Raw genomic sequence first — 19,370 nt, 5'->3', positions numbered from 1 at the left:
GACTGTATAGGATCCCTCTCTCCCTCCTCAAACCAACACACCTAGCTAGGGTTTCGACAGTAGGTGAATTCAGGATAGTCAGGAAAGTGTCTTTCTATTTCTCTAAACATTAATACATTATCTTAGAGACCGTAGCAGAGCTGGGAGAGAATAGTGTACTAGTCCATTTCTGCAAAAACCTGTGCACAGACATCCCACCATTTACATTACAAAGCTTCAGTCAACTCAATTACCATTTAAGTTTCCTTTTAAAGAAAATACGTTTTGGATTTTCCTTCTAATGGTGAGGGAAGAGAGATTGGGATGGAGGGATGGAGGGAAGGAGGAGAGGGGTGCTATCCAGCTGTCATCCCAGGAGCTAGCTAATAGATTCCTCGGAAGGGATGGATGGAGGACGAGGTGGGGTGTCCTTCTGGATCTATGCGAACTTGAGGCTTGATTTCCTGAGCGTGCTCTAGGAACGCCTGCTGCTGTCCTCTGGGAACCAACCTTTATCAAAGAGAGGGATACAGCTACAGGCCCAGTAAGGGACTGAACCTCCCATCTATTTCCCCTTGGCCTATGACATCATCACATAGCTCCTGAGGACTGGCTCTTGGCTACTGTAGCTGTTACATGCCATGGCCTCAAGCTCTCTACACAGACTTCACTCTCGTTGTTTATTCTTAATACCTGATTCTTACAGAGCAGTAAATATGTTTTAAGGACAGAAACAGTCATGATAATGTGTCCTATATGTAGACTAGACAGCCTTGCTCCCTCTATGCACTTCTACAGTGTGCACCTCTTTAACGCCATGTGGATGGTGTTCCCTGTGCAGAACACTGTGGACAAGCTGATTAAGAAGACAAACCTGGCCCTGCTGGTGGGGACTAACAGCTGGAGAGACCAGTTCATCGAGGCCATCACTGTCAGTGCCGGTGAGTTGAATGCTTTGACCACCTGACCGCCGGTGTGTGAGCACATCTGTCCAGGAATGTGTGTGTTGTGTGTGTGTGAGAGTGTGTTGTGGTGATTGGGTGTGACATTTCTGACTCTCCGTCGATCAGTGGCTTCTGTCATACTGCAGCATCTCCTCAGAAGAAGGACGTTCTCTGTAAACACCACCTGGTGGATATCTGGAGCACTGCAGTCCCACGCCAAGGACTCTGTTGATTAGAGACGCGAGCTTGTCAGAGCATAGCGTTGTTACCTTATAGTCCTTTGTGTGCTTGTCATTGTCTGTGTGTGATGAGTGTGATTTCTGAAGAGGACATGGCAACTAGCCTAGAAAACTGTGTGAGTGTGTGACTATACGCTCAGTCTAATAGGGTGGTCACTGAGGTACACTGGGATTGATTCAAGTGATGAGAGGATTTTGGTTTAGGGGTTAGTGTGTTATGTGTGTGTATTTTCTGTATCTCTGTGTGTGTGTGTGTGTGTGTGTGTGTGTGTGTGTGTGTGTGTGTGTGTGTGTGTGTGTGTGTGTGTGTGTGTGTGTGTGTGTGTGTGTGTGTGTGTGTGTGTGTGTGACAGAATATGTATCACTCTGTGTGTGGTTGTGCTCTACTTAGCTGCTGTGCCGCCCAATCTTGGTTTCCCTCTCTGGCTTAATTAAAGAAAGGCCCCGTCTCCACTCTTGGGATTAGGCTTGGTGTTGACGTTTTGACAGTGGGGTAGCTTGTAACAGTTATGATGGAAGATGGTGAGAGCTTGCCCAGAATTTCCAAGCGAGAGAGACACATACAGCAGCATAACCTTATCTTAGACAGATAGGAACCTTCGTAGGGTTTGATTGAAGTGGAAACACCACACAGACAGATAGGAACCTTCATAGGGTTTGATTGAAGTGGAAACACCACACAGACAGATAGGAACCTTCATAGGGTTTGATTGAAGTGGAAACACCACACAGACAGATAGGAACCTTCATAGGGTTTGATTGAAGTGGAAACACCACACAGACAGATAGGAACCTTCATAGGGTTTGATTGAAGTGGAAACACCACACAGACAGATAGGAACCTTCATAGGGTTTGATTGAAGTGGAAACACCACACAGACAGATAGGAACCTTCATAGGGTTTGATTGAAGTGGAAACACCACACAGACAGATAGGAACCTTCATAGGGTTTGATTGAAGTGGAAACACCACACAGACAGATAGGAACCTTCATAGGGTTTGATTGAAGTGGAAACACCACACAGACAGATAGGAACCTTCATAGGGTTTGATTGAAGTGGAAACACCACACAGACAGATAGGAACCTTCATAGGGTTTGATTGAAGTGGAAACACCACACAGACAGATAGGAACCTTCATAGGGTTTGATTGAAGTGGAAACACCACACAGACAGATAGGAACCTTCATAGGGTTTGATTGAAGTGGAAACACCACACAGACAGATAGGAACCTTCATAGGGTTTGATTGAAATGGAAATACCACACAGACAGATAGGAACCTTCATAGGGTTGGGAAACAGAGGAAGTAATACGGTTTATCTGAGTCCGACTATCAAGATGCTGTCCCCACTTCCACACTCTCGCCATATCTTTCAGCCACTCAGGACATTTAGCACCTTTGCCTTTTGAAACATTTGACATCACGAGCCCTAGCATTCAATAGTTCTTGCATTTTTGCATGAGATTTAGTGCTAATAGTAGACACCTAGCATTTAACATCCACCACCCACAGCACTCAGTACAGAAGACATTTTGCTAGAATTATAGATCTATATTTCATATAGCACAGCACATTCTCTCTCTTTTCTAGTTGAGTCTGTGATCCACAGTTAAGAGAACAGGCACATTTAACAGAGCTGTTAACCCAACGTCTACCTCACTACTGGTGCGCTGAGCAGCTGTTAGGTTCACCCTCAACCGCCGGCAATTGCAAATAACCCATCCACAACCGCGGGGCTATATGTGATAAAGGGTAAGTCTGAGGCCCACACCCGACCCTAACCCGCTAATACAGAAAATGTGCTGTAAGCTATAGTCAGAAACAGCAGAAAGATTTTTTGACAGAGTTTGCAGGATTAGATTTGCCTGATTAAGATATGTTTCTGCTTATAATTGTTGACATTTTGATAGGTTATTTGTTAGTCAACTTATCTACAATTAGATACAAGCAGCTTCTCTTCTGTCCTTATATGTTTCCCTAGAAGACTAAATAAACCCTTGATCACCAGAATAATGTCATAAACCGATTGAAGGAATGCTTAAATCGAGTTGACATCTGTAGCGTTTTCCCTGCCATCTCTGCTTCTTTCGCTGAGCAAAGACGTTTAGGGACCGGGAGAAAATGCAATAACTCTAAAGAAATGGGAAAGATTTTCTGTGCAAAATGTCCAAATTACATCAGTTTGACCGGTTACAAGGAAATAGAAAATTCTGAAAATGACCCAACATGTTTCGGAAAAGGTTTCAGTTTGGCTTGGATGCATATTTCATGTGGTTAAAATACTATCAGCATTTATTATGCTGCCAGACAAGAGGAAGAGTGTGTCAGGTAGCTTAGCAGCGTTGGCCTCCTCACAAATTAGTTAAAGAGAAATGATTGGCTCCACACCGTGACTTTACGCAGGGCGTAGACGGAGATTGGATGTGACATTTCTACCTGTCGTGAGTTGGTGGCTTCTTTAAACCTGTGGGGCAGCCGTGCCATCTGGAATCATTGTGTGTGTGTCCTCTCTGTGACCTGTGAGTGACAGCCCCACCACTGAGCTAATACAGTGTTATATGATTCATTTATTTGGTCATCACCACTAAAGGGAAGAGAGACTGCTGAGTGAGAACACAGAGACTGTGACTGACTGCAGAGAACCTCCCCAGACCTCAGTAAGCATGAATGACACAGCAGCATAGAGTATGTGCCTTTCACAGCCAGTCAGAATCTTATTACTTATTACTGACAATGACCTTGATGACCTACCCTCTATCAACACCAAGCAGCAGTAGTAGAGATTCATTGATGAAGTCAACGGTGAGGAGTTGGCAGAGATACACAGATGTGCCTTCAGTAGCCAGGGAAATAGGGAAAGAAGGGAGGAAGGGATAGAGGGGAGAGGGGAAACGGACGACAGGAAGCTTCGGAGGATAGAAGACAATTTTCTTATTGAGAGAGAGATTGGTTACAGTATTTGTCTGTGTCTGTGGGTATTGCACATGTGTGATGGGTGATCCTCCAGGATTCATCCCATTAACTGCAGAGACTGTCTCATTCGTATTTCCTTACCTCAGCTAACTGGTCAACAGGCTCAGTTAGCCTACGGCTTGGTTAGTTAGCCTATGACTCTCTAATCTCCCTCATTCCCCCTCTCTTCTCTCTCGCTCCCTTGCTCTCTAATCTCCCTCCTTCCCTCTCCCCCTCTCTTCTCTCTCGCTCCCTTGCTCTCTAATCTCCCTCCTTCCCTCTCCCTCTCTCTTCTCTCTCGCTCCCTTGCTCTTTAATCTCCCTCCTTCCCTCTCCCTCTCTCTTCTCTCTCGCTCCCTTGCTCTTTAATCTCCCTCCTTCCCTCTCCCTCTCTCTTCTCTCTCGCTCCCTTGCTCTTTAATCTCCCTCCTCCCTCTCCCTCTCTCTTCTCTCTCGCTCCCTTGCTCTCTAATCTCCCTCCTTCCCTCTCCCTCTCTCTTCTCTCTCGCTCCTTTGCTCTCTAATCTCTCTCCTTCCCTCTCCCTCTCTCTTCTCTCTCGCTCCCTTGCTCTTTAATCTCCCTCCTTCCCTCTCCCTCTCTCTTCTCTCTCGCTCCCTTGCTCTCTAATCTCCCTCCTTCCCTCTCCCTCTCTCTTCTCTAACCTTTGCTTCCTCTGGCTAAACTTGATTATTTAACATCCGGGACGGTGAAGTCTTTAATTGGATTTTAAAGTTGAATATAAATGTGGTGCTCCGGTCCGGTGTCAGGGGCTATGGTGTGATCTGTGCCCAGTTTAATGTCACCTCCGCTGGGTTCGTGGATGCCTCTTCCTCTCCCGATGGGGCCTGGCGGAAAGAGACAGTCCATAACAATTAACACCTCCTCAATGACCTCTCACTGTCACCAACAACCTGCCATCTCCTGCAGACACCCTGGACATTGGCTAGAGGCTCACTCTCTCTTCTGCTTTCTTTCTCTTTCTCTCTCTCTTTCTCTCTCTCTTTCCCTATTCATGGTTTTGCTTCTGTCTATGCATCACAGTGTGTGTTGGCATCTGTGATGTGTATTCATGTAGATGTGTGTGAGTGTGTATGTGTGTAATTTGTGTGAGTGTGTATGTGTCCTGTAGTGTATGCTGTGTGTGTACCAGGTGTGATCAGCACAGGAGTGTTCATTATTCACTCCCTACCTCCTCCCAGTATGCCAGACTACCTACACCCACAAAATCAGTACTACAGTCGATACAGAGGGCACTGCCTGACCTGATCTGACCTTTGTTGAGGGGTCAGTCTAATTGGCAGGGGTCAGACCTAGATGGTCCAGTGGCCGTGACTCACAGCACAGCTACCTGCTGAGAGAGACAGATGGCAGCCTGGGTCAAACGAATCTTGGATGCTGTTGGTCTGGAGTTTAACCACACAGAATAACCTTTAGTCCTTACTGACCAGGAGAAACAGAGCTCTGATCTCACCTAGCCTACAGTATAGTTAAAAGAATACAATGTGTTTTTATCCTCCTGCGAGGAAATTCAAGAGAATCAGACTATTAGCTACAACAGCAACTCAATTCAAGATAATTATTCCAAAGTATACCTTCTAACTATATCAGGGAATATGTTAGTCAGAATCAGAAATCTATACTCTATTGCAAAAGCGATATACCTGGGGTATACGTACAGTGCAGTGTGTCCCAGGTAATCTCACACACGATATACCTGGTACAAAAGCGATATACCTGGGGTATACGTACAGTGCAGTGTGTCCCAGGTAATCTCACACACAAGGGTTAATATTTTGATACATATCATAATATTAACGCTTGTGTGTGAGATTACCTGGGACACACTGCACTGTACGTATACCCCAGGATATCGCCTGTCTTACCCATCACAAAATGGTCGAGGGATTTCAACAGCATTCCAAATGACTTGTTGACCCTGAAATAATGAAAAAATGAAGCTAACCAACTTAACTATCCCTTAAAAGCCTTTAGACATGTCAGCATGCAGGGTGTGTGCATGCAGGGGTTTAAGGTGGCCGTGGCTAATGGACAATTCTCATCAGATAAGCTGTGTTGTGTTCCCTGTAGGAGATAGGGACAGCCTATTTACTGGTGCATTAAGTGGATGTTTGATGTGTGTGTGACAAGACTGCAAAGTTGGAGTTTTGAAGAAACCACCATGCATTTTTCTCTATTTTCTTCCTTATGCTGTACTATCCCCATCTCTCTCTCTCTCTCTCTCTCTCTCTCTCTCTCTCTCTCTCTCACTCACTCTCTCTCTCTCTCTCTCTCTCTCTCTCTCTCACTCTCTCTCTCTCTCTCTCTCTCTCTCTCTCTCACTCACTCTCTATTGCTCTCTCTCTTTCACACTCGCTCTCTCTCTTTGATTATCCTGCCGTTTGCTTTAAAACAGCCCAGAGCCTTCCCTCTACAGAGCTGTGCCAGGGAGATAGCCTTGCCGCCAGTAGCTTACCTCGGAATGGTGTTCTGTTATAGGCTTTTTGCTAAGCATTCTGTGACACATAACTCTCCTGAGCTCCATAGAAATGCAGCTGTGTTTAAACTGAACGATGAGGTGAGGTGAGGTGTGGTGTCGACTATATTGAAAAGCCAGCTTGGCTGTGTCCAGTGGTCAGTTCCTTTGACAGTGATGGAATGGGATGCATGTAATATGTACACTACTATGTACTAAGTCTCAAACAAACAAAGCACTTCAGGTTGGGTGGCAGTAAATCACCACCAATGTGTAACACACACACACCCATTGGCTAATGAGATTTCACACACTCACTTTTGATTGACATCCTGGAGAGGAGAGGTCTATGTTAATTCAAATTTAGTTACGCTACTTGTCAGCCCACCTGACTGCTGCATTGTGGATAGAAGCGATGACACGGTCTCCATTAGCGACGGGGCATAGCAATAGTGTGATGTTTACACCCAGGTGGGCTGACCTGGGAACAGACCAATGCGGCACTGCTCTGTAAGAGACAGAGCATGCTGGGAAGTGAAATGGCATACTGCTATTATAAGGTGTAATATTTGCTATCAGAGTTGTCAGAGATCATACAAGCCCTAATGTCTCTCTCTCTCTCTCTCTCTCTCTGTCTCTCTCTCTCTCTCTCTCTCTCTCTCTCTCTCTCTCTCTCTGTCTCTCTCTCTGTCTCTCTCTCTCTCTCTCTCTCTCTCTCTCTCTCTCTCTCTCTCTGTCTCTCTCTCTCTCTCTCTGTCTCTCTCTCTCTCTCTCTCTCTGTCTCTCTCTCTCTCTCTCTCTTTCTCACCTCTCTCAGCTCCACGTGTGTAGTGATTATTTCCACCTCCTATGTTTAACTTAATGACTGATGGTGATGAGGGGAACTCTTTAAAGTAGGACACAAAGGATACATACAGGAAGTAAGAGTGAGTCACTTCCTGTCCCAGTTGTTCCCAGGCCAGGCTATTTTGAGGCCACAGCTTGGGTTCCCTGATAAACCCTGACATTAATTATGTAAAGCTTCTCTCTCCTCTACCTTGTCAACTGGATGAGGGTCTTCTTTATCATCCTAATGCTCCTTTTTCAGCAGGATCTTCTGTAGCCGTCTAGGGAGATGGGCTGTATTTACGAGTCTCCTCGGACCACTACACAAGTAACACAATCTCAGTAAGGACCCTCATCTGGCAGCCATGCTCTCTTCAGCAGACTCCTTTCAGCACACTCAATAGCTCCCTAAAATGACCATCTTCCTTCTGTAGTTCCTCTCTGACTGTTCTGTTTTTTAGTTCCTCTGCCGTTTGTTCAAATTGTATTTGTCACATGCTTTGTAAACAACAGTTGTAGACTAACAGTGAAATGCATACTTACGGGCCCTTCCCAACAATGCAGAGAGAAAAATAATATAAAGATAATAACACAAGGAATAAATGAGACAATGAGTAATGATAACTTGGCTATATACACGGGGTACCAGTACCGAGTTGATGTGCAGGGGTACGAGGTAATTGAGGTAGATATGTACATATGGGTAGGGGTAAAGTGACTAGGCAACAGGATAGATAGCAAACAGTAGCAGCATATGTGATAAATCAAAAGAGATAGTGCAAAGGAGGGTCAATGCAGATAGTCCTGGTAGCTATTTGGTTAACTATTTAGTAGTCTTATGGGGGTAGAAGCTGCTCAGGTTCCTGTTGGTTCCAGACTTGATACATCGATACTGATGGCTGTGTGGTAGCAGGGAGAATATACTATGACTTGGGTGGCTGGAGTCTATTGACATTTTTTGGGCCTTCCTCTGACATCGCCTGGTGTAGAGGTCCTGAATGGCAGGGAGAGAGGCCCCGGTGATGTACTGGGCCGTACGCACTACCCTCTAGCACCTTGCGGTCAGATGCCAAGAAATTACCATACCAAGCGTGATGGTTCCAACCGAACCAGTAATCTCAAATCTGGACTCATCAGACCAAAGGACAAATTTCCACCAGTCTAATGTCCATTGCTTGTGTTTCTTGGCCCAAGCAAGTCTCTTATTATTATTGGTGTCCTTTAGTAGTGGTTTCTTTGCAGTAATACGGCCATGAAGGCCTTTTTTACGCAGTCTCCTCTGAACAGTTGATGTTGAGATGTGTCTGTTACTTGAACTCTGTGAAACATTTATTTGGGCTGTAATTTCTGAGGTGCAGCTAACTCTAATGAACTTATCATCTGGGGAAACTCTGGGTCTTCCTTTCCTGTGGAGGTCCTCATGAATGCCAGTTTCATCATAGCGCTTGATGGTTTTTGTGACTGCTCTTGAAGAAACTTTCAACGTTTTTTAAATGTTTCGCATTGACTGACCTTCATGTCTTAAAGAAATGATGAACTGTCATTTCTCTTTGCTTATTTGAGCTGTTCGTGCCATAATATGGACTTGGTCTTTTACCAAATCGGGATATCAACTCATTGGCTCAAACGCATTAAGAAGGAAAGAAATTCCACAAATTAACTTTTAGCAAGGCACACCTGTTAAGAGAGAATGCCAAGAATGTACAAAGCTGTCATCAAGGCAAAGGGTGGCTACTTTGAAGCATCTCAAATATAAAATATATTTTGGTTACATATGTGTTATTTCATAGTTTTGATGTCTTCATTATTATTCTACAATGTAGAAATGCATTGTGTTCCACTGCCTTTTAGTTCCCCTGCCCATCCTCCAAACTCTGGACTGGAACCCCTAACCCCCTGAGAGAGTTTAACACTGATCAACCCTTATCCTCACCTGCCCTGTTCCGCCACTACCTGAACAGCCTATCAGAGAAGAGCACCCATCCGCTCCCTCGCCTATCAGAGGAGAGCGCACGGGCACGCTCAGTGGATAAACAGCTGATAAATCTCACCAACACCTCTGCATCTGCCAGCTCGCAACAAAAGACCAACCTCCTGGGAATTGCTCCCTCCACATAGAATCTTCTGGAGGGTTTTTCCCTTTTCTCTGTATTAGATCTCTGGGAGTGCCTGGGAGTTGTTTGGGGACTGCTCAATGAGAGGGGTTGTTCCACTGAGAGGGTTACCCATCACCCTGTTAACACAAGTCTATCAGCCTGTTAGCGCATGGTGCTTCGCCAGTGAATGGTGATACATTCAGTCTCTCTCCTCTCATTAGCATAGACTAGAGAAGCCTTTCGGATACGCACAGATTGGGATGGATATTGATTATGTACATGAACTGGGTGTAGCCTCTCTCTCAATATGCACCAGTGGTGTAGTGGAGGGTAAACACATATTATGAATACTCATACATTATTACAAACCTATACACACAGTTGTTATGCACATTTTAGAATCTAAGAGTCCTCAGCTTGGCGTGATAAGAGTCATAGTGAATTGGGGATGTTGGTTGATTAGGTGAAGGAGTCTTACAGTGTAGGCACTGCCTTCAGCCCTAGAGTCTGGGGCGCAACAGGAGAGCTGCTAACAAAAACAGCAACCCAGATAGGAAGGATTAGAACAGAGAAGAGGTACAGCGAGTCAGTCAGATAGACAGTGTCCAAGGATGGAGAGTGAAAGAGTGAGACACTTGTGTATAGAAAAATAATGAATGGAGAGAAAATGAAGGCTGAAAGAGACTAAAATATTAATAGAAAAAAGACAGAGTGGGGTTGAGAAATAAATTGCCAGCAATAGGGCACTATACAATCAGTTTCACATGAAACATTTAGTTGATTTCTTATTCAGATCAATACATTTTTGAATATTGTTGAATTCCATTTTAAAGTCTGGATTCTGTGATTCTGTCCACCTTCTCCTCAATTTTTATAGGAATTTTATAGGGCCCTACAGAGAGGTGGAGAGAGTGAGAGAAAGGCACTTAAACTCATACTGCCATATTGGATGGATGGTGTGTGTGTGTGTGTGTGTGTGTGTGTGTGTGTGTGTGTGTGTGTGTGTGTGTGTGTGTGTGTGTGTGTGTGTGTGTGTGTGTGTGTGTGTGTGTGTGTGTGTGTGTGTGTGTGTGTGTGTGTGCTTTTCGAACATGCTTACAGTTTTTCCCAATTGCTAACACAAATTTGCTGAAACTACATCTCAGGTACTCAAAACTCTAACCACAAAACAGTTAATCATCTTCTCCAAACCCCACAGACATCTTGCAAAATGAAACACAGCAATCAAAATCATGTAATCCCTGCTCAAAATGAAACTCTGCTTACTAATGAGACACACACATCAAATGAATCTAACTTAGTGACAACCGAGATCACACTAATGTGACATATTCAAAACAGTACTATCAGAACCTATTTCAGTGTAAAGACTAAGATGTTGTTATACTGTATGTTATTTGTGTGTACTCAAACAACAAAGGAACACAAATGCAAAAATGTATGTTTTATATTTCAACATGACTCAATACATGTCAAACAGCATACTGTAAGCACACATACAGTAAAAATGCAAACATGCAGTAAATATATTTTGCATATTTCAAAGGAAGAAAAATAGTCGTATTTGTACTACTGTACTGTATGTTAGATCAATTGTACGGAATAAATAAAGAAACTGTCAAATCTAAATCATAAGTCAGGAAACAAATACTCCATTGAGAAAACAAAATCAGTCATGTGTGTTGTTTTGGTCTGGCCACAGATTTTCATCAACATCCCAGGTGATATTCTCCTTGGCCAGACATTTGGGGAAATATCTTCAGGCATGATGCATCCACCTCTGACACGACTCGGCTGGAACGTCACCACAGGCCTCCTCCATTTGTATTTGTATTTATTATGGATCCCCATCCGCTGCTGTCAAGGCAGCAGCTACTCTTCCTGGGGTCCAGCAAAATTAAGGCAGTTTATACAATTTTAAAAACTTTACAATACATTTCACAATAGATTTCACAACACGGTGTGTGCCCTCAGGCCCCTACTCCCACAAATCTACAGTACTAAATCCATGTGTATGTATAGTGTGTATGTTATCTTGTGTATGTTATGTGTGTGTGTGTGTGTGTGTGTGTGTGTGTGTGTGTGTGTGTGTGTGTGTGTGTGTGTGTGTGTGTGTGTGTGTGTATGCTTGTGTCTGTGCCAATGTTTGTGTTGCTTCACAGTGTTCCATAAGGTGTATTTTATATGTTTTTTAAATCTAATTTTACTGCTGGCATGAGTTACTTGATGTGGAATAGAGTTCCATGTAGTCATGGCTCTATGTAGTACTGTGCACCTCCCATAGTCTGTTCTGGACTTGGGGACTGTGAAGAGACCTCTGGTGGCATGTCTTGTGGGGTATGCATGGGTGTCTGAGCTGTGTGCGAGTCGTTTAAACAGACAGCTCGGTGATTTCAACATGTCAATAGCTCTCACAAATACAAGTAGTGATGAAGTCAATCTCTCCTCCACTTTGAGCCAGGAGAGATTGACATGCATATTATTAATATTAGCTCTCTGTGTACATCCAAAGGCCAGCCGTGCTGCTCTGTTCTGAGCCAATTGCAATTTTCCTAAGTCCTTTTTTTGTGGCACCTGACCACACAATTGAACAGTAGTCCAGGTGCGACAAAACTAGGGCCTGTAGGACCTGCCTTGTTGATAGTGCTGTTAAGAAGGTAGAGTAGCGCTTTATTATGGACAGACTTCTCCCCATCTTAGCTGCTATTGTATTGTATCAAATTACTTGCACATATTTGTACCGTTTATCCTTCACTCTTTGGAAATTCCTTTCAAAAGGGACTCTGTAGATTTGCTTCATCCAGAGATGGTGTTTCTTAAAACCTCTTACATCTAGATGTTCCGCTAGCGGAACACCGCTCCAATATCCAATGATAGGGCGTAGCGCGAATTACAAACTCCTCAAAAATCCCCAAACTTCCATTTTTCAAACATATGACTATTTTACACCATTTTAAAGACAAGACTCTCCTTTATCTAACCACATTGTCCGATTTCAAAAAGGCTTTACAACGAAAGCAAAACATTAGATTATGTCAGCAGAGTACCCAGCCAGAAATAATCAGACACCCATTTTTCAAGCTAGCATATAATGTCACAAAAACCAAAACCACAGCTAAATGCAGCACTAACCTTTGATGATCTTCATCAGATGACACTCCTAGGACATTATGTTATACAATACATGCATGTTTTGTTCAATCAAGTTCATATTTATATCAAAAACCAGCTTTTTACATTAGCATGTGACGTTCAGATCTAGCATACCCACCGCAAACCTCCGGTGAATTTACTAAATTACTCACAATAAACGTTCACAAAAAACATAAGAATTATTTTAAGAATTATAGATACAGAACTCCTTTATGCAATCGCTATGTCTGATTTTAAAATAGCTTTTCGGTGAAAGCACATTTTGCAATATTCTGAGTAGATAGCGCGGCCATCATGGCTAGCTATTTTGACACCCACCAAGTTTGGCACTCACCAAACTCAGATTTACTATAAGAAAAATTTGATTACCTTTGCTGTTCTTCGTCAGAATGCACTCCCAGGACTTCTACTTTACACCCAATGTTGTTTTGGTTCCAAATAATCCATAGTTATATCCAAATAGCGGCGTTTTGTTCTTGCGTTCAAGACACTATCCGAAGGGTGACGCGCCGGCGCATATCGTGACAAAAGATTTCAAAATATTCCATTACCGTACTTCGAAGCATGTCAAACGCTGTTTAAAATACATTTTTATGAGATTTTTCTCATAAAATAGCGATAATATTCAGACCGGGAGACGTTGTTTTTGTTCAAAGACTGAAAATGTAAAATGGACTCTTCACGTGCACGCTCGCGCCCGTGTCATTGTTCTTAGATCGACCACTATCCAAATGCGCTACTGTTTTTTGCCAAGGGACTGCAGAGTCATCATTCCCTGTTCTGGCGCCTTCTGAGAGCCTATGGGAACCTTAGAAAATGTCACGTTACAGCAGAGATCCTCTGTTTTCGATAAAGAGGCTATAGAAGGCCAAGAAATGGTCAGAGAGGGCACTTCCTGTATAGAATCTTCTCAGGTTTTGGCCTGCCATATGAGTTCTGTTATAGTCACAGACACCATTCAAACAGTTTTAGAAACTTTAGGGTGTTTTCTATCCAAATCAAACAATTATATGCATATTCTAGTTTCTGGGCAGGAGTAATAACCAGATTAAATCGGGTACGTTTTTTATCCGGCCGTGAAAATACTGCCCTCTATCCTAAACAGGTTAAGGACGCGGACTGTGGTTGATAAGCTCACTCTGATGTTATGAAAGATGGCAGGGTTTTTAATAATCTGTTGTTGGATTTCCCGCAGTCTTATGGCATTATTTTCAACTACCATTTGCACAATTGCAGCCTCCTTTTAGTCTGTAAATAGACGCGTTCTACCAACGTGGTGGTCGTCTTTCAGTTCTACAAAAACGAAATAGCATACAGTACAGTAAACACTACAGTAATACAGTATACAAGATAAACATGTTACAAAAAAGTCTTTACTGTGCTTTATGTTGTACTACTGTCAAATAGTAAAAGTTGTAGAGAGGTCCAATGTCTGCAGTACATACTGTACCTATTCTCATTTTGGAACAATCCAGATGATGGATGGTACGGTGAAGCGGCTCAGATTGGGCTCCACTCTCAAGGTCAAACCATGGTGGACCACATGGTCCACCACAATCGCCAGAATTTCATCAGATATTACTCTCCTTGTTCTTGGTTGTCCTCCACCTCCACATCCACATCCACCTCTACCTCCAACTCTACCTCTACCTCCACCTGTACCCCCACCTCCACATCCACCTCTACCTCCACCTCCGTCTCCATCTCTACCTCCATCTCCACCTCTACCTCTACCTCCACCTCCACCTCTACCTCCACCTCCATCTCCACCTCTACCTCCACCTGTACCTTCACCTCCACATCCACCTCTACCTCCACCTCCATCTCTACCTCCACCTCTACCTCCACCTGTACCCCCACCTCCACATCCACCTCTACCTCTACCTCCATCTCCACCTCTACCTCCACCTGTACCCCCACCTCCACCTCTACCTCGAACTCCATCTCCACCTCTACCTCTACCCCCACCTCCATATCTACCTCTACCTCCACCTCTACCACCACCTCCATATCTACCTCTACCTCCACCTCTACCCCCACCTCCACATCCACCTTTACCTCCACCTCCACCTGTACCCCCACCTCTACCTCTACCTCCACTTGTACCCCCACCTCCACCTCTACCTGTACCCCCACCTCCACCTCCACCTGTACCCCCACCTCCACCTCTACCTCCACCTGTACCTCCACCTCTACCTCCACCTGTACCCCCACCTCCACCTCTACCTCCACCACCTCTAACTCTAACTCTACCTCTCTCTGGAAGTTTGCTTCCATTGTTCTTGAAATACAGGAGTACTCACCTGTGGCCTTTTTATCCATACCAAAGATCTGATTGCAAAGTGAACATTAAGTGTTTGCACATGTGAAGAGTGAAAGTGATCAGTTGGTAATTGAGCTTAGCTTGTTGAACAGTGTTGCTTTTCATTTGCACACAAGAGATTTTAGTTGTGAATGTTGTGCCAAAGGTAGAGAATTGTGTGTTGTGTTTGCCAAATGCTTGTTGTAGAATTGCAATCTGAGTATAAAGCAAAACGTGCCAGTAGTATTGAAGATTTGTTGTATAGTTCTGCTAAATGAGTTATAGGTTTTGTTCATTGTGCCTCATTGGCCAGTTTTAGTGTGTAAACAATTGGGAAAAACTGTAAATGCCTGTTAGCTCCATCGGCTGGAGAGGAAACAAATGCTAGTTCCCCAGGCTTAGTGGTTCCATAGAGGCCTGTTAGAGAATGTGGCAGGTTTCATCATACAAGTAGTACTGACAGGGTGGTGGAGAGGTCAGGGTGGAAAAAATACTCTTCTCCAGACAGGAATGAAGTGAGATCATGAGAGAGAGAGAATAACATTTCACATTTTAGTCAATTAGCAGATGCTCTTATCCAGAGAGACTTACAGTAGCGAATGTATACATTTCCTAAATTTTTTATTTTTATTTGTACTGGCCCCCCGTGGGAATCGAACCCACAACCCTAGCGTTGCACACACCATGCTCTACCAACTGAGACACAGGGAAGGCTGAGATGAGTGTAAGGGGTTATGTGTAAGGGGTTATGTCAGGGATTGTGTGTGTGTGTGTGTGTGTTGTGTGTGTGTACTAAGCATTTTTTGTGTCTTGAGCTTACCTTGTTAAAAACGGGACGAAAAATTGCTCTTGACATTTCTGAGATGAATGGCATTGTGCAATGTGTCTGCCCTTTTACAATGCATCACTATGTGAACATGTCCAAATGTCTAATTTGGTCCCTTGAGATTGTTGTTCAGGCCATTTAACGATGCAATAACGATAGTCAAATGTCAGATGAATATTGTATGTCTAGAAAGATGTGTGTTTCTGTGTGAGTGTGTGTTTGTGTTTATCTACAGCTGTGCCAGTGTGTCTAGAGGACAGTCTGTGATGTGAATGGCTGACATGCTGTCAGTAAGCCTAGGGCTTTGGTAGACATATAGGAGTTAGGCCCGTACACTACACACACTACAGACAACACACACACTACCCACACACAGCCATAACTATTTATTTGTTGTATTGTTTGTATGTGGTTGTATTTTACATTTGTGCGACTGTCTTTGTCTATCAGTGTATCGGTGTTTTGTTACTTGTTATGTTTTGTGTTTTCTGTGGACCCCAGGAAGAGTAGCTGCTGCTTCTGCAAAAGCTAATGGGGATCTGAATGAACCAATAAAAACAACAATAGGAACTCACACACATACACTGACAAGTATGTTGATAATCAGGCATACTGTGGACACACACACACAGATTATTTGTACCTGTTAGAGAGGATTGGCTCCAGTCCGAGACCTCAGCCCGTGATTACACTCTGACAAACGAGCTCCAATGTTATGAGAGGCAAACCATCATCACAAATCACATCACTTTGCTCCCTTATTTCACATAATATTGGAAGTTAATTCAAGTCTGGTATTCAGTAAATGTTTGAGGAATATCATTCTTTCTTTTTCATAATCTCATCATAATCTCACCCTTTCAGATCCCAGATCTTTCTCCTCATCCCCCTCTCCCCTCTCTCTCTCTCGGCCAGGTGAGGATGACGAGGATGAAGAATGCGGCGAGGAGAAGCTGCCGTCCTGCTTCGACTACGTCATGCACTTCCTCACCGTCTTCTGGAAGGTTCTGTTTGCGTTCGTGCCCCCGACAGACTACTGGAACGGCTGGGCCTGCTTCGTGGTGTCCATCTGCATGATCGGCCTGCTCACAGCCTTCATCGGGGACCTGGCCTCCCACTTCGGCTGCACCGTGGGCCTCAAGGACTCTGTCACCGCCGTGGTGTTCGTTGCCCTGGGGACCTCTGTGCCAGGTAATATGATATACTTACACTGGTGTTTACGCTGAATTTACTTGCTGTGTAATAGTCATGGTAGCATTCCTTTTACGGAGGACATCAGCTGTACTACTACAGTATATGATGATTGTGGTAACGCTTTCCCTAAACATGTCCTCTAGATTTACTCTCTCCTAACACTTCAAGTGTCAATTGATTACCTCTTCCATTTTCCATGTACACTGCTTATACCCATGCTAGATAGTGTTTACATGTGTACATGACATGTTAGTCCTTCACCGATGCTCTATTCCTGAGCAGCTAAACATATCTGTATACAAGTGAGGGGGTTGAACAAGAGTCTATATACACGTTAGAGCAGCTCAACCCCTCAAAGCTACCTTGGCATAAACTGCACAGTGCTGTGATGAATATTAAGACTAAGTGTGTATGTGTTAGGGTTGGGGTACCAGAAGGGTTAGGGGTGGGGTACCAGAAGGGTTAGTGGTGAGGTACCAGAAGGGTTAGGGGTGGGGTACCAGAAGGGTTAGTGGTGGGGTACCAGAAGGGTTAGGGGTGGGGTACCAGAAGGGTGAGTGGTGGGGTACCACAAGGGTTAGGGGTGGGGTACCAGAAGGGTTAGTGGTGAGGTACAAGAAGGGTTAGTGGTGAGGTACCAGAAGGGTTAGTGGTGAGGTATCAGAAGGGTTAGTGGTGGGGTATCAGAAGGGTTAGTGGTGAGGTATCAGAAGGGTTAGTGGTGAGGTATCAGAAGGGTTAGTGGTGAGGTATCAGAAGGGTTAGTGGTGAGGTATCAGAAGGGTTAGTGGTGGGGTACCAGAAGGGTTAGTGGTGAGGTACAAGAAGGGTTAGTGGTGAGGTACCAGAAGGGTTAGTGGTGGGGTACCAGAAGGGTTAGTGGTGAGGTACAAGAAGGGTTAGTGGTGAGGTACCAGAAAGGTTAGTGGTGAGGTACCAGAAGGGTTAGTGGTGGGGTACCAGAAGGGTTAGTGGTGGGGTACCAGAAGGGTTAGTGGTGGGGTACCAGAAGGGTTAGTGGTGGGGTACCAGAAGGGTTAGTGGTGGGGTACCAGAAGGGTTAGTGGTGAGGTACCAGAAGGGTTAGTGGTGAGGTACCAGAAGGGTTAGTGGTGAGGTACCAGAAGGGTTAGTGGTGAGGTATCAGAAGGGTTAGTGGTGAGGTACCAGAAGGGTTAGTGGTGGGGTACCAGAAGGGTTAGTGCTGAGGTATCAGAAGGGTTAGTGGTGGGGTACCAGAAGGGTTAGTGGTGGGGTACCAGAAGGGTTAGTGGTGAGGTACCAGAAGGGTTAGTGGTGAGGTATCAGAAGGGTTAGTGCTGAGGTATCAGAAGGGTTAGTGGTGGGGTACCAGAAGGGTTAGTGGTGAGGTATCAGAAGGGTTAGTGGTGAGGTATCAGAAGGGTTAGTGGTGGGGTACCAGAAGGGTTAGTGGTGGGGTACCAGAAGGGTTAGTGGTGAGGTATCAGAAGGGTTAGTGGTGAGGTACCAGAAGGGTTAGTGGTGGGGTACCAGAAGGGTTAGTGGTGAGGTATCAGAAGGGTTAGTGGCGGGGTACCAGAAGGGTTAGTGGTGGCGTACTAGAAGTGTTAGTGGTGAGGTATCAGAAGGGTTAGTGGTGGGGTACCAGAAGATGAGTTACTTTAGAACAAGGGCAGTGAATCAGATGTGGAGTCACAAACACACACACACACACACACACACACACACACACACACACACACACACACACACACACACACACACACACCTGCTCTTTGCAGTTTGGACTGTAGCAGCAGCCTGGGTGTGACTGCATGCTTCTCCATGAGTTTCACACTATGTACAGAGCACACACACACACACACATAGCTGGATAGCTTTCAACTGGGCCAGTTACAGTACTTAGCTAATTAGCACCCAGTCCATGTAGTAGACACTGAGCCGCTTCACATACCTGCTGACCAGCCATGCACTGTAACTTACTCAGGGCTCAGGGCTGGGTCCACCGCTCTGACACTTCAAAGTTGTAAACCCCACTGGACTACTTTAACCCTCACTAGTAGCGTTAACCCCATTTCACTAGCACTAAGGACTGGGAACAAAAAGGTGGAGAGAAATAATACAAGCAGTCAGTGGTCGTTGTCTGTCATTCTGTGTGTTTGCACAAAGTGTGTCTGTAACTTTCAGAGTACACACATGACTCTATGGTGTACTCCCAGGTGTATGTAGTTGCCTCCTAAACACATTTTAACCTCTATGGGCTAGGTGGGACGCTAGCGTGCCACCCGTGGTGCACTCCATCAACAGCAGGTGCATTTCAAGAGCGGCAAATTTGAATCCAAATAAATGTCAAAATTCAAATTTTTCAAACATACAACTATTTTACACCCTTTGAAAGAT

General features: G+C 44.5%; 1 protein-coding gene across 3 annotated transcripts in view; it reads left to right on the top strand.

Moving 5' to 3' along the window:
- LOC106577160 (sodium/calcium exchanger 1) overlaps positions 1-19,370 on the top strand; it is a 205,246-nt gene that overhangs the window by 174,175 nt on the left and 11,701 nt on the right. For all 3 annotated transcript variants that reach the window (XM_014154971.2, XM_045700982.1, XM_014154970.2), the window contains exons 5-6: positions 821-920; positions 16,710-16,985. In XM_014154971.2, coding sequence (XP_014010446.1) covers positions 821-920; positions 16,710-16,985 — 376 coding nt within the window. The remainder of the gene's footprint in view (positions 1-820; positions 921-16,709; positions 16,986-19,370) is intronic.

This window comes from Salmo salar, chromosome ssa18, assembly GCF_905237065.1.
Source record: "Salmo salar chromosome ssa18, Ssal_v3.1, whole genome shotgun sequence".
In the NCBI taxonomy this organism is placed as follows: domain Eukaryota; kingdom Metazoa; phylum Chordata; class Actinopteri; order Salmoniformes; family Salmonidae; genus Salmo; species Salmo salar.
This window is presented reverse-complemented; position numbering and strand designations above follow the sequence as displayed.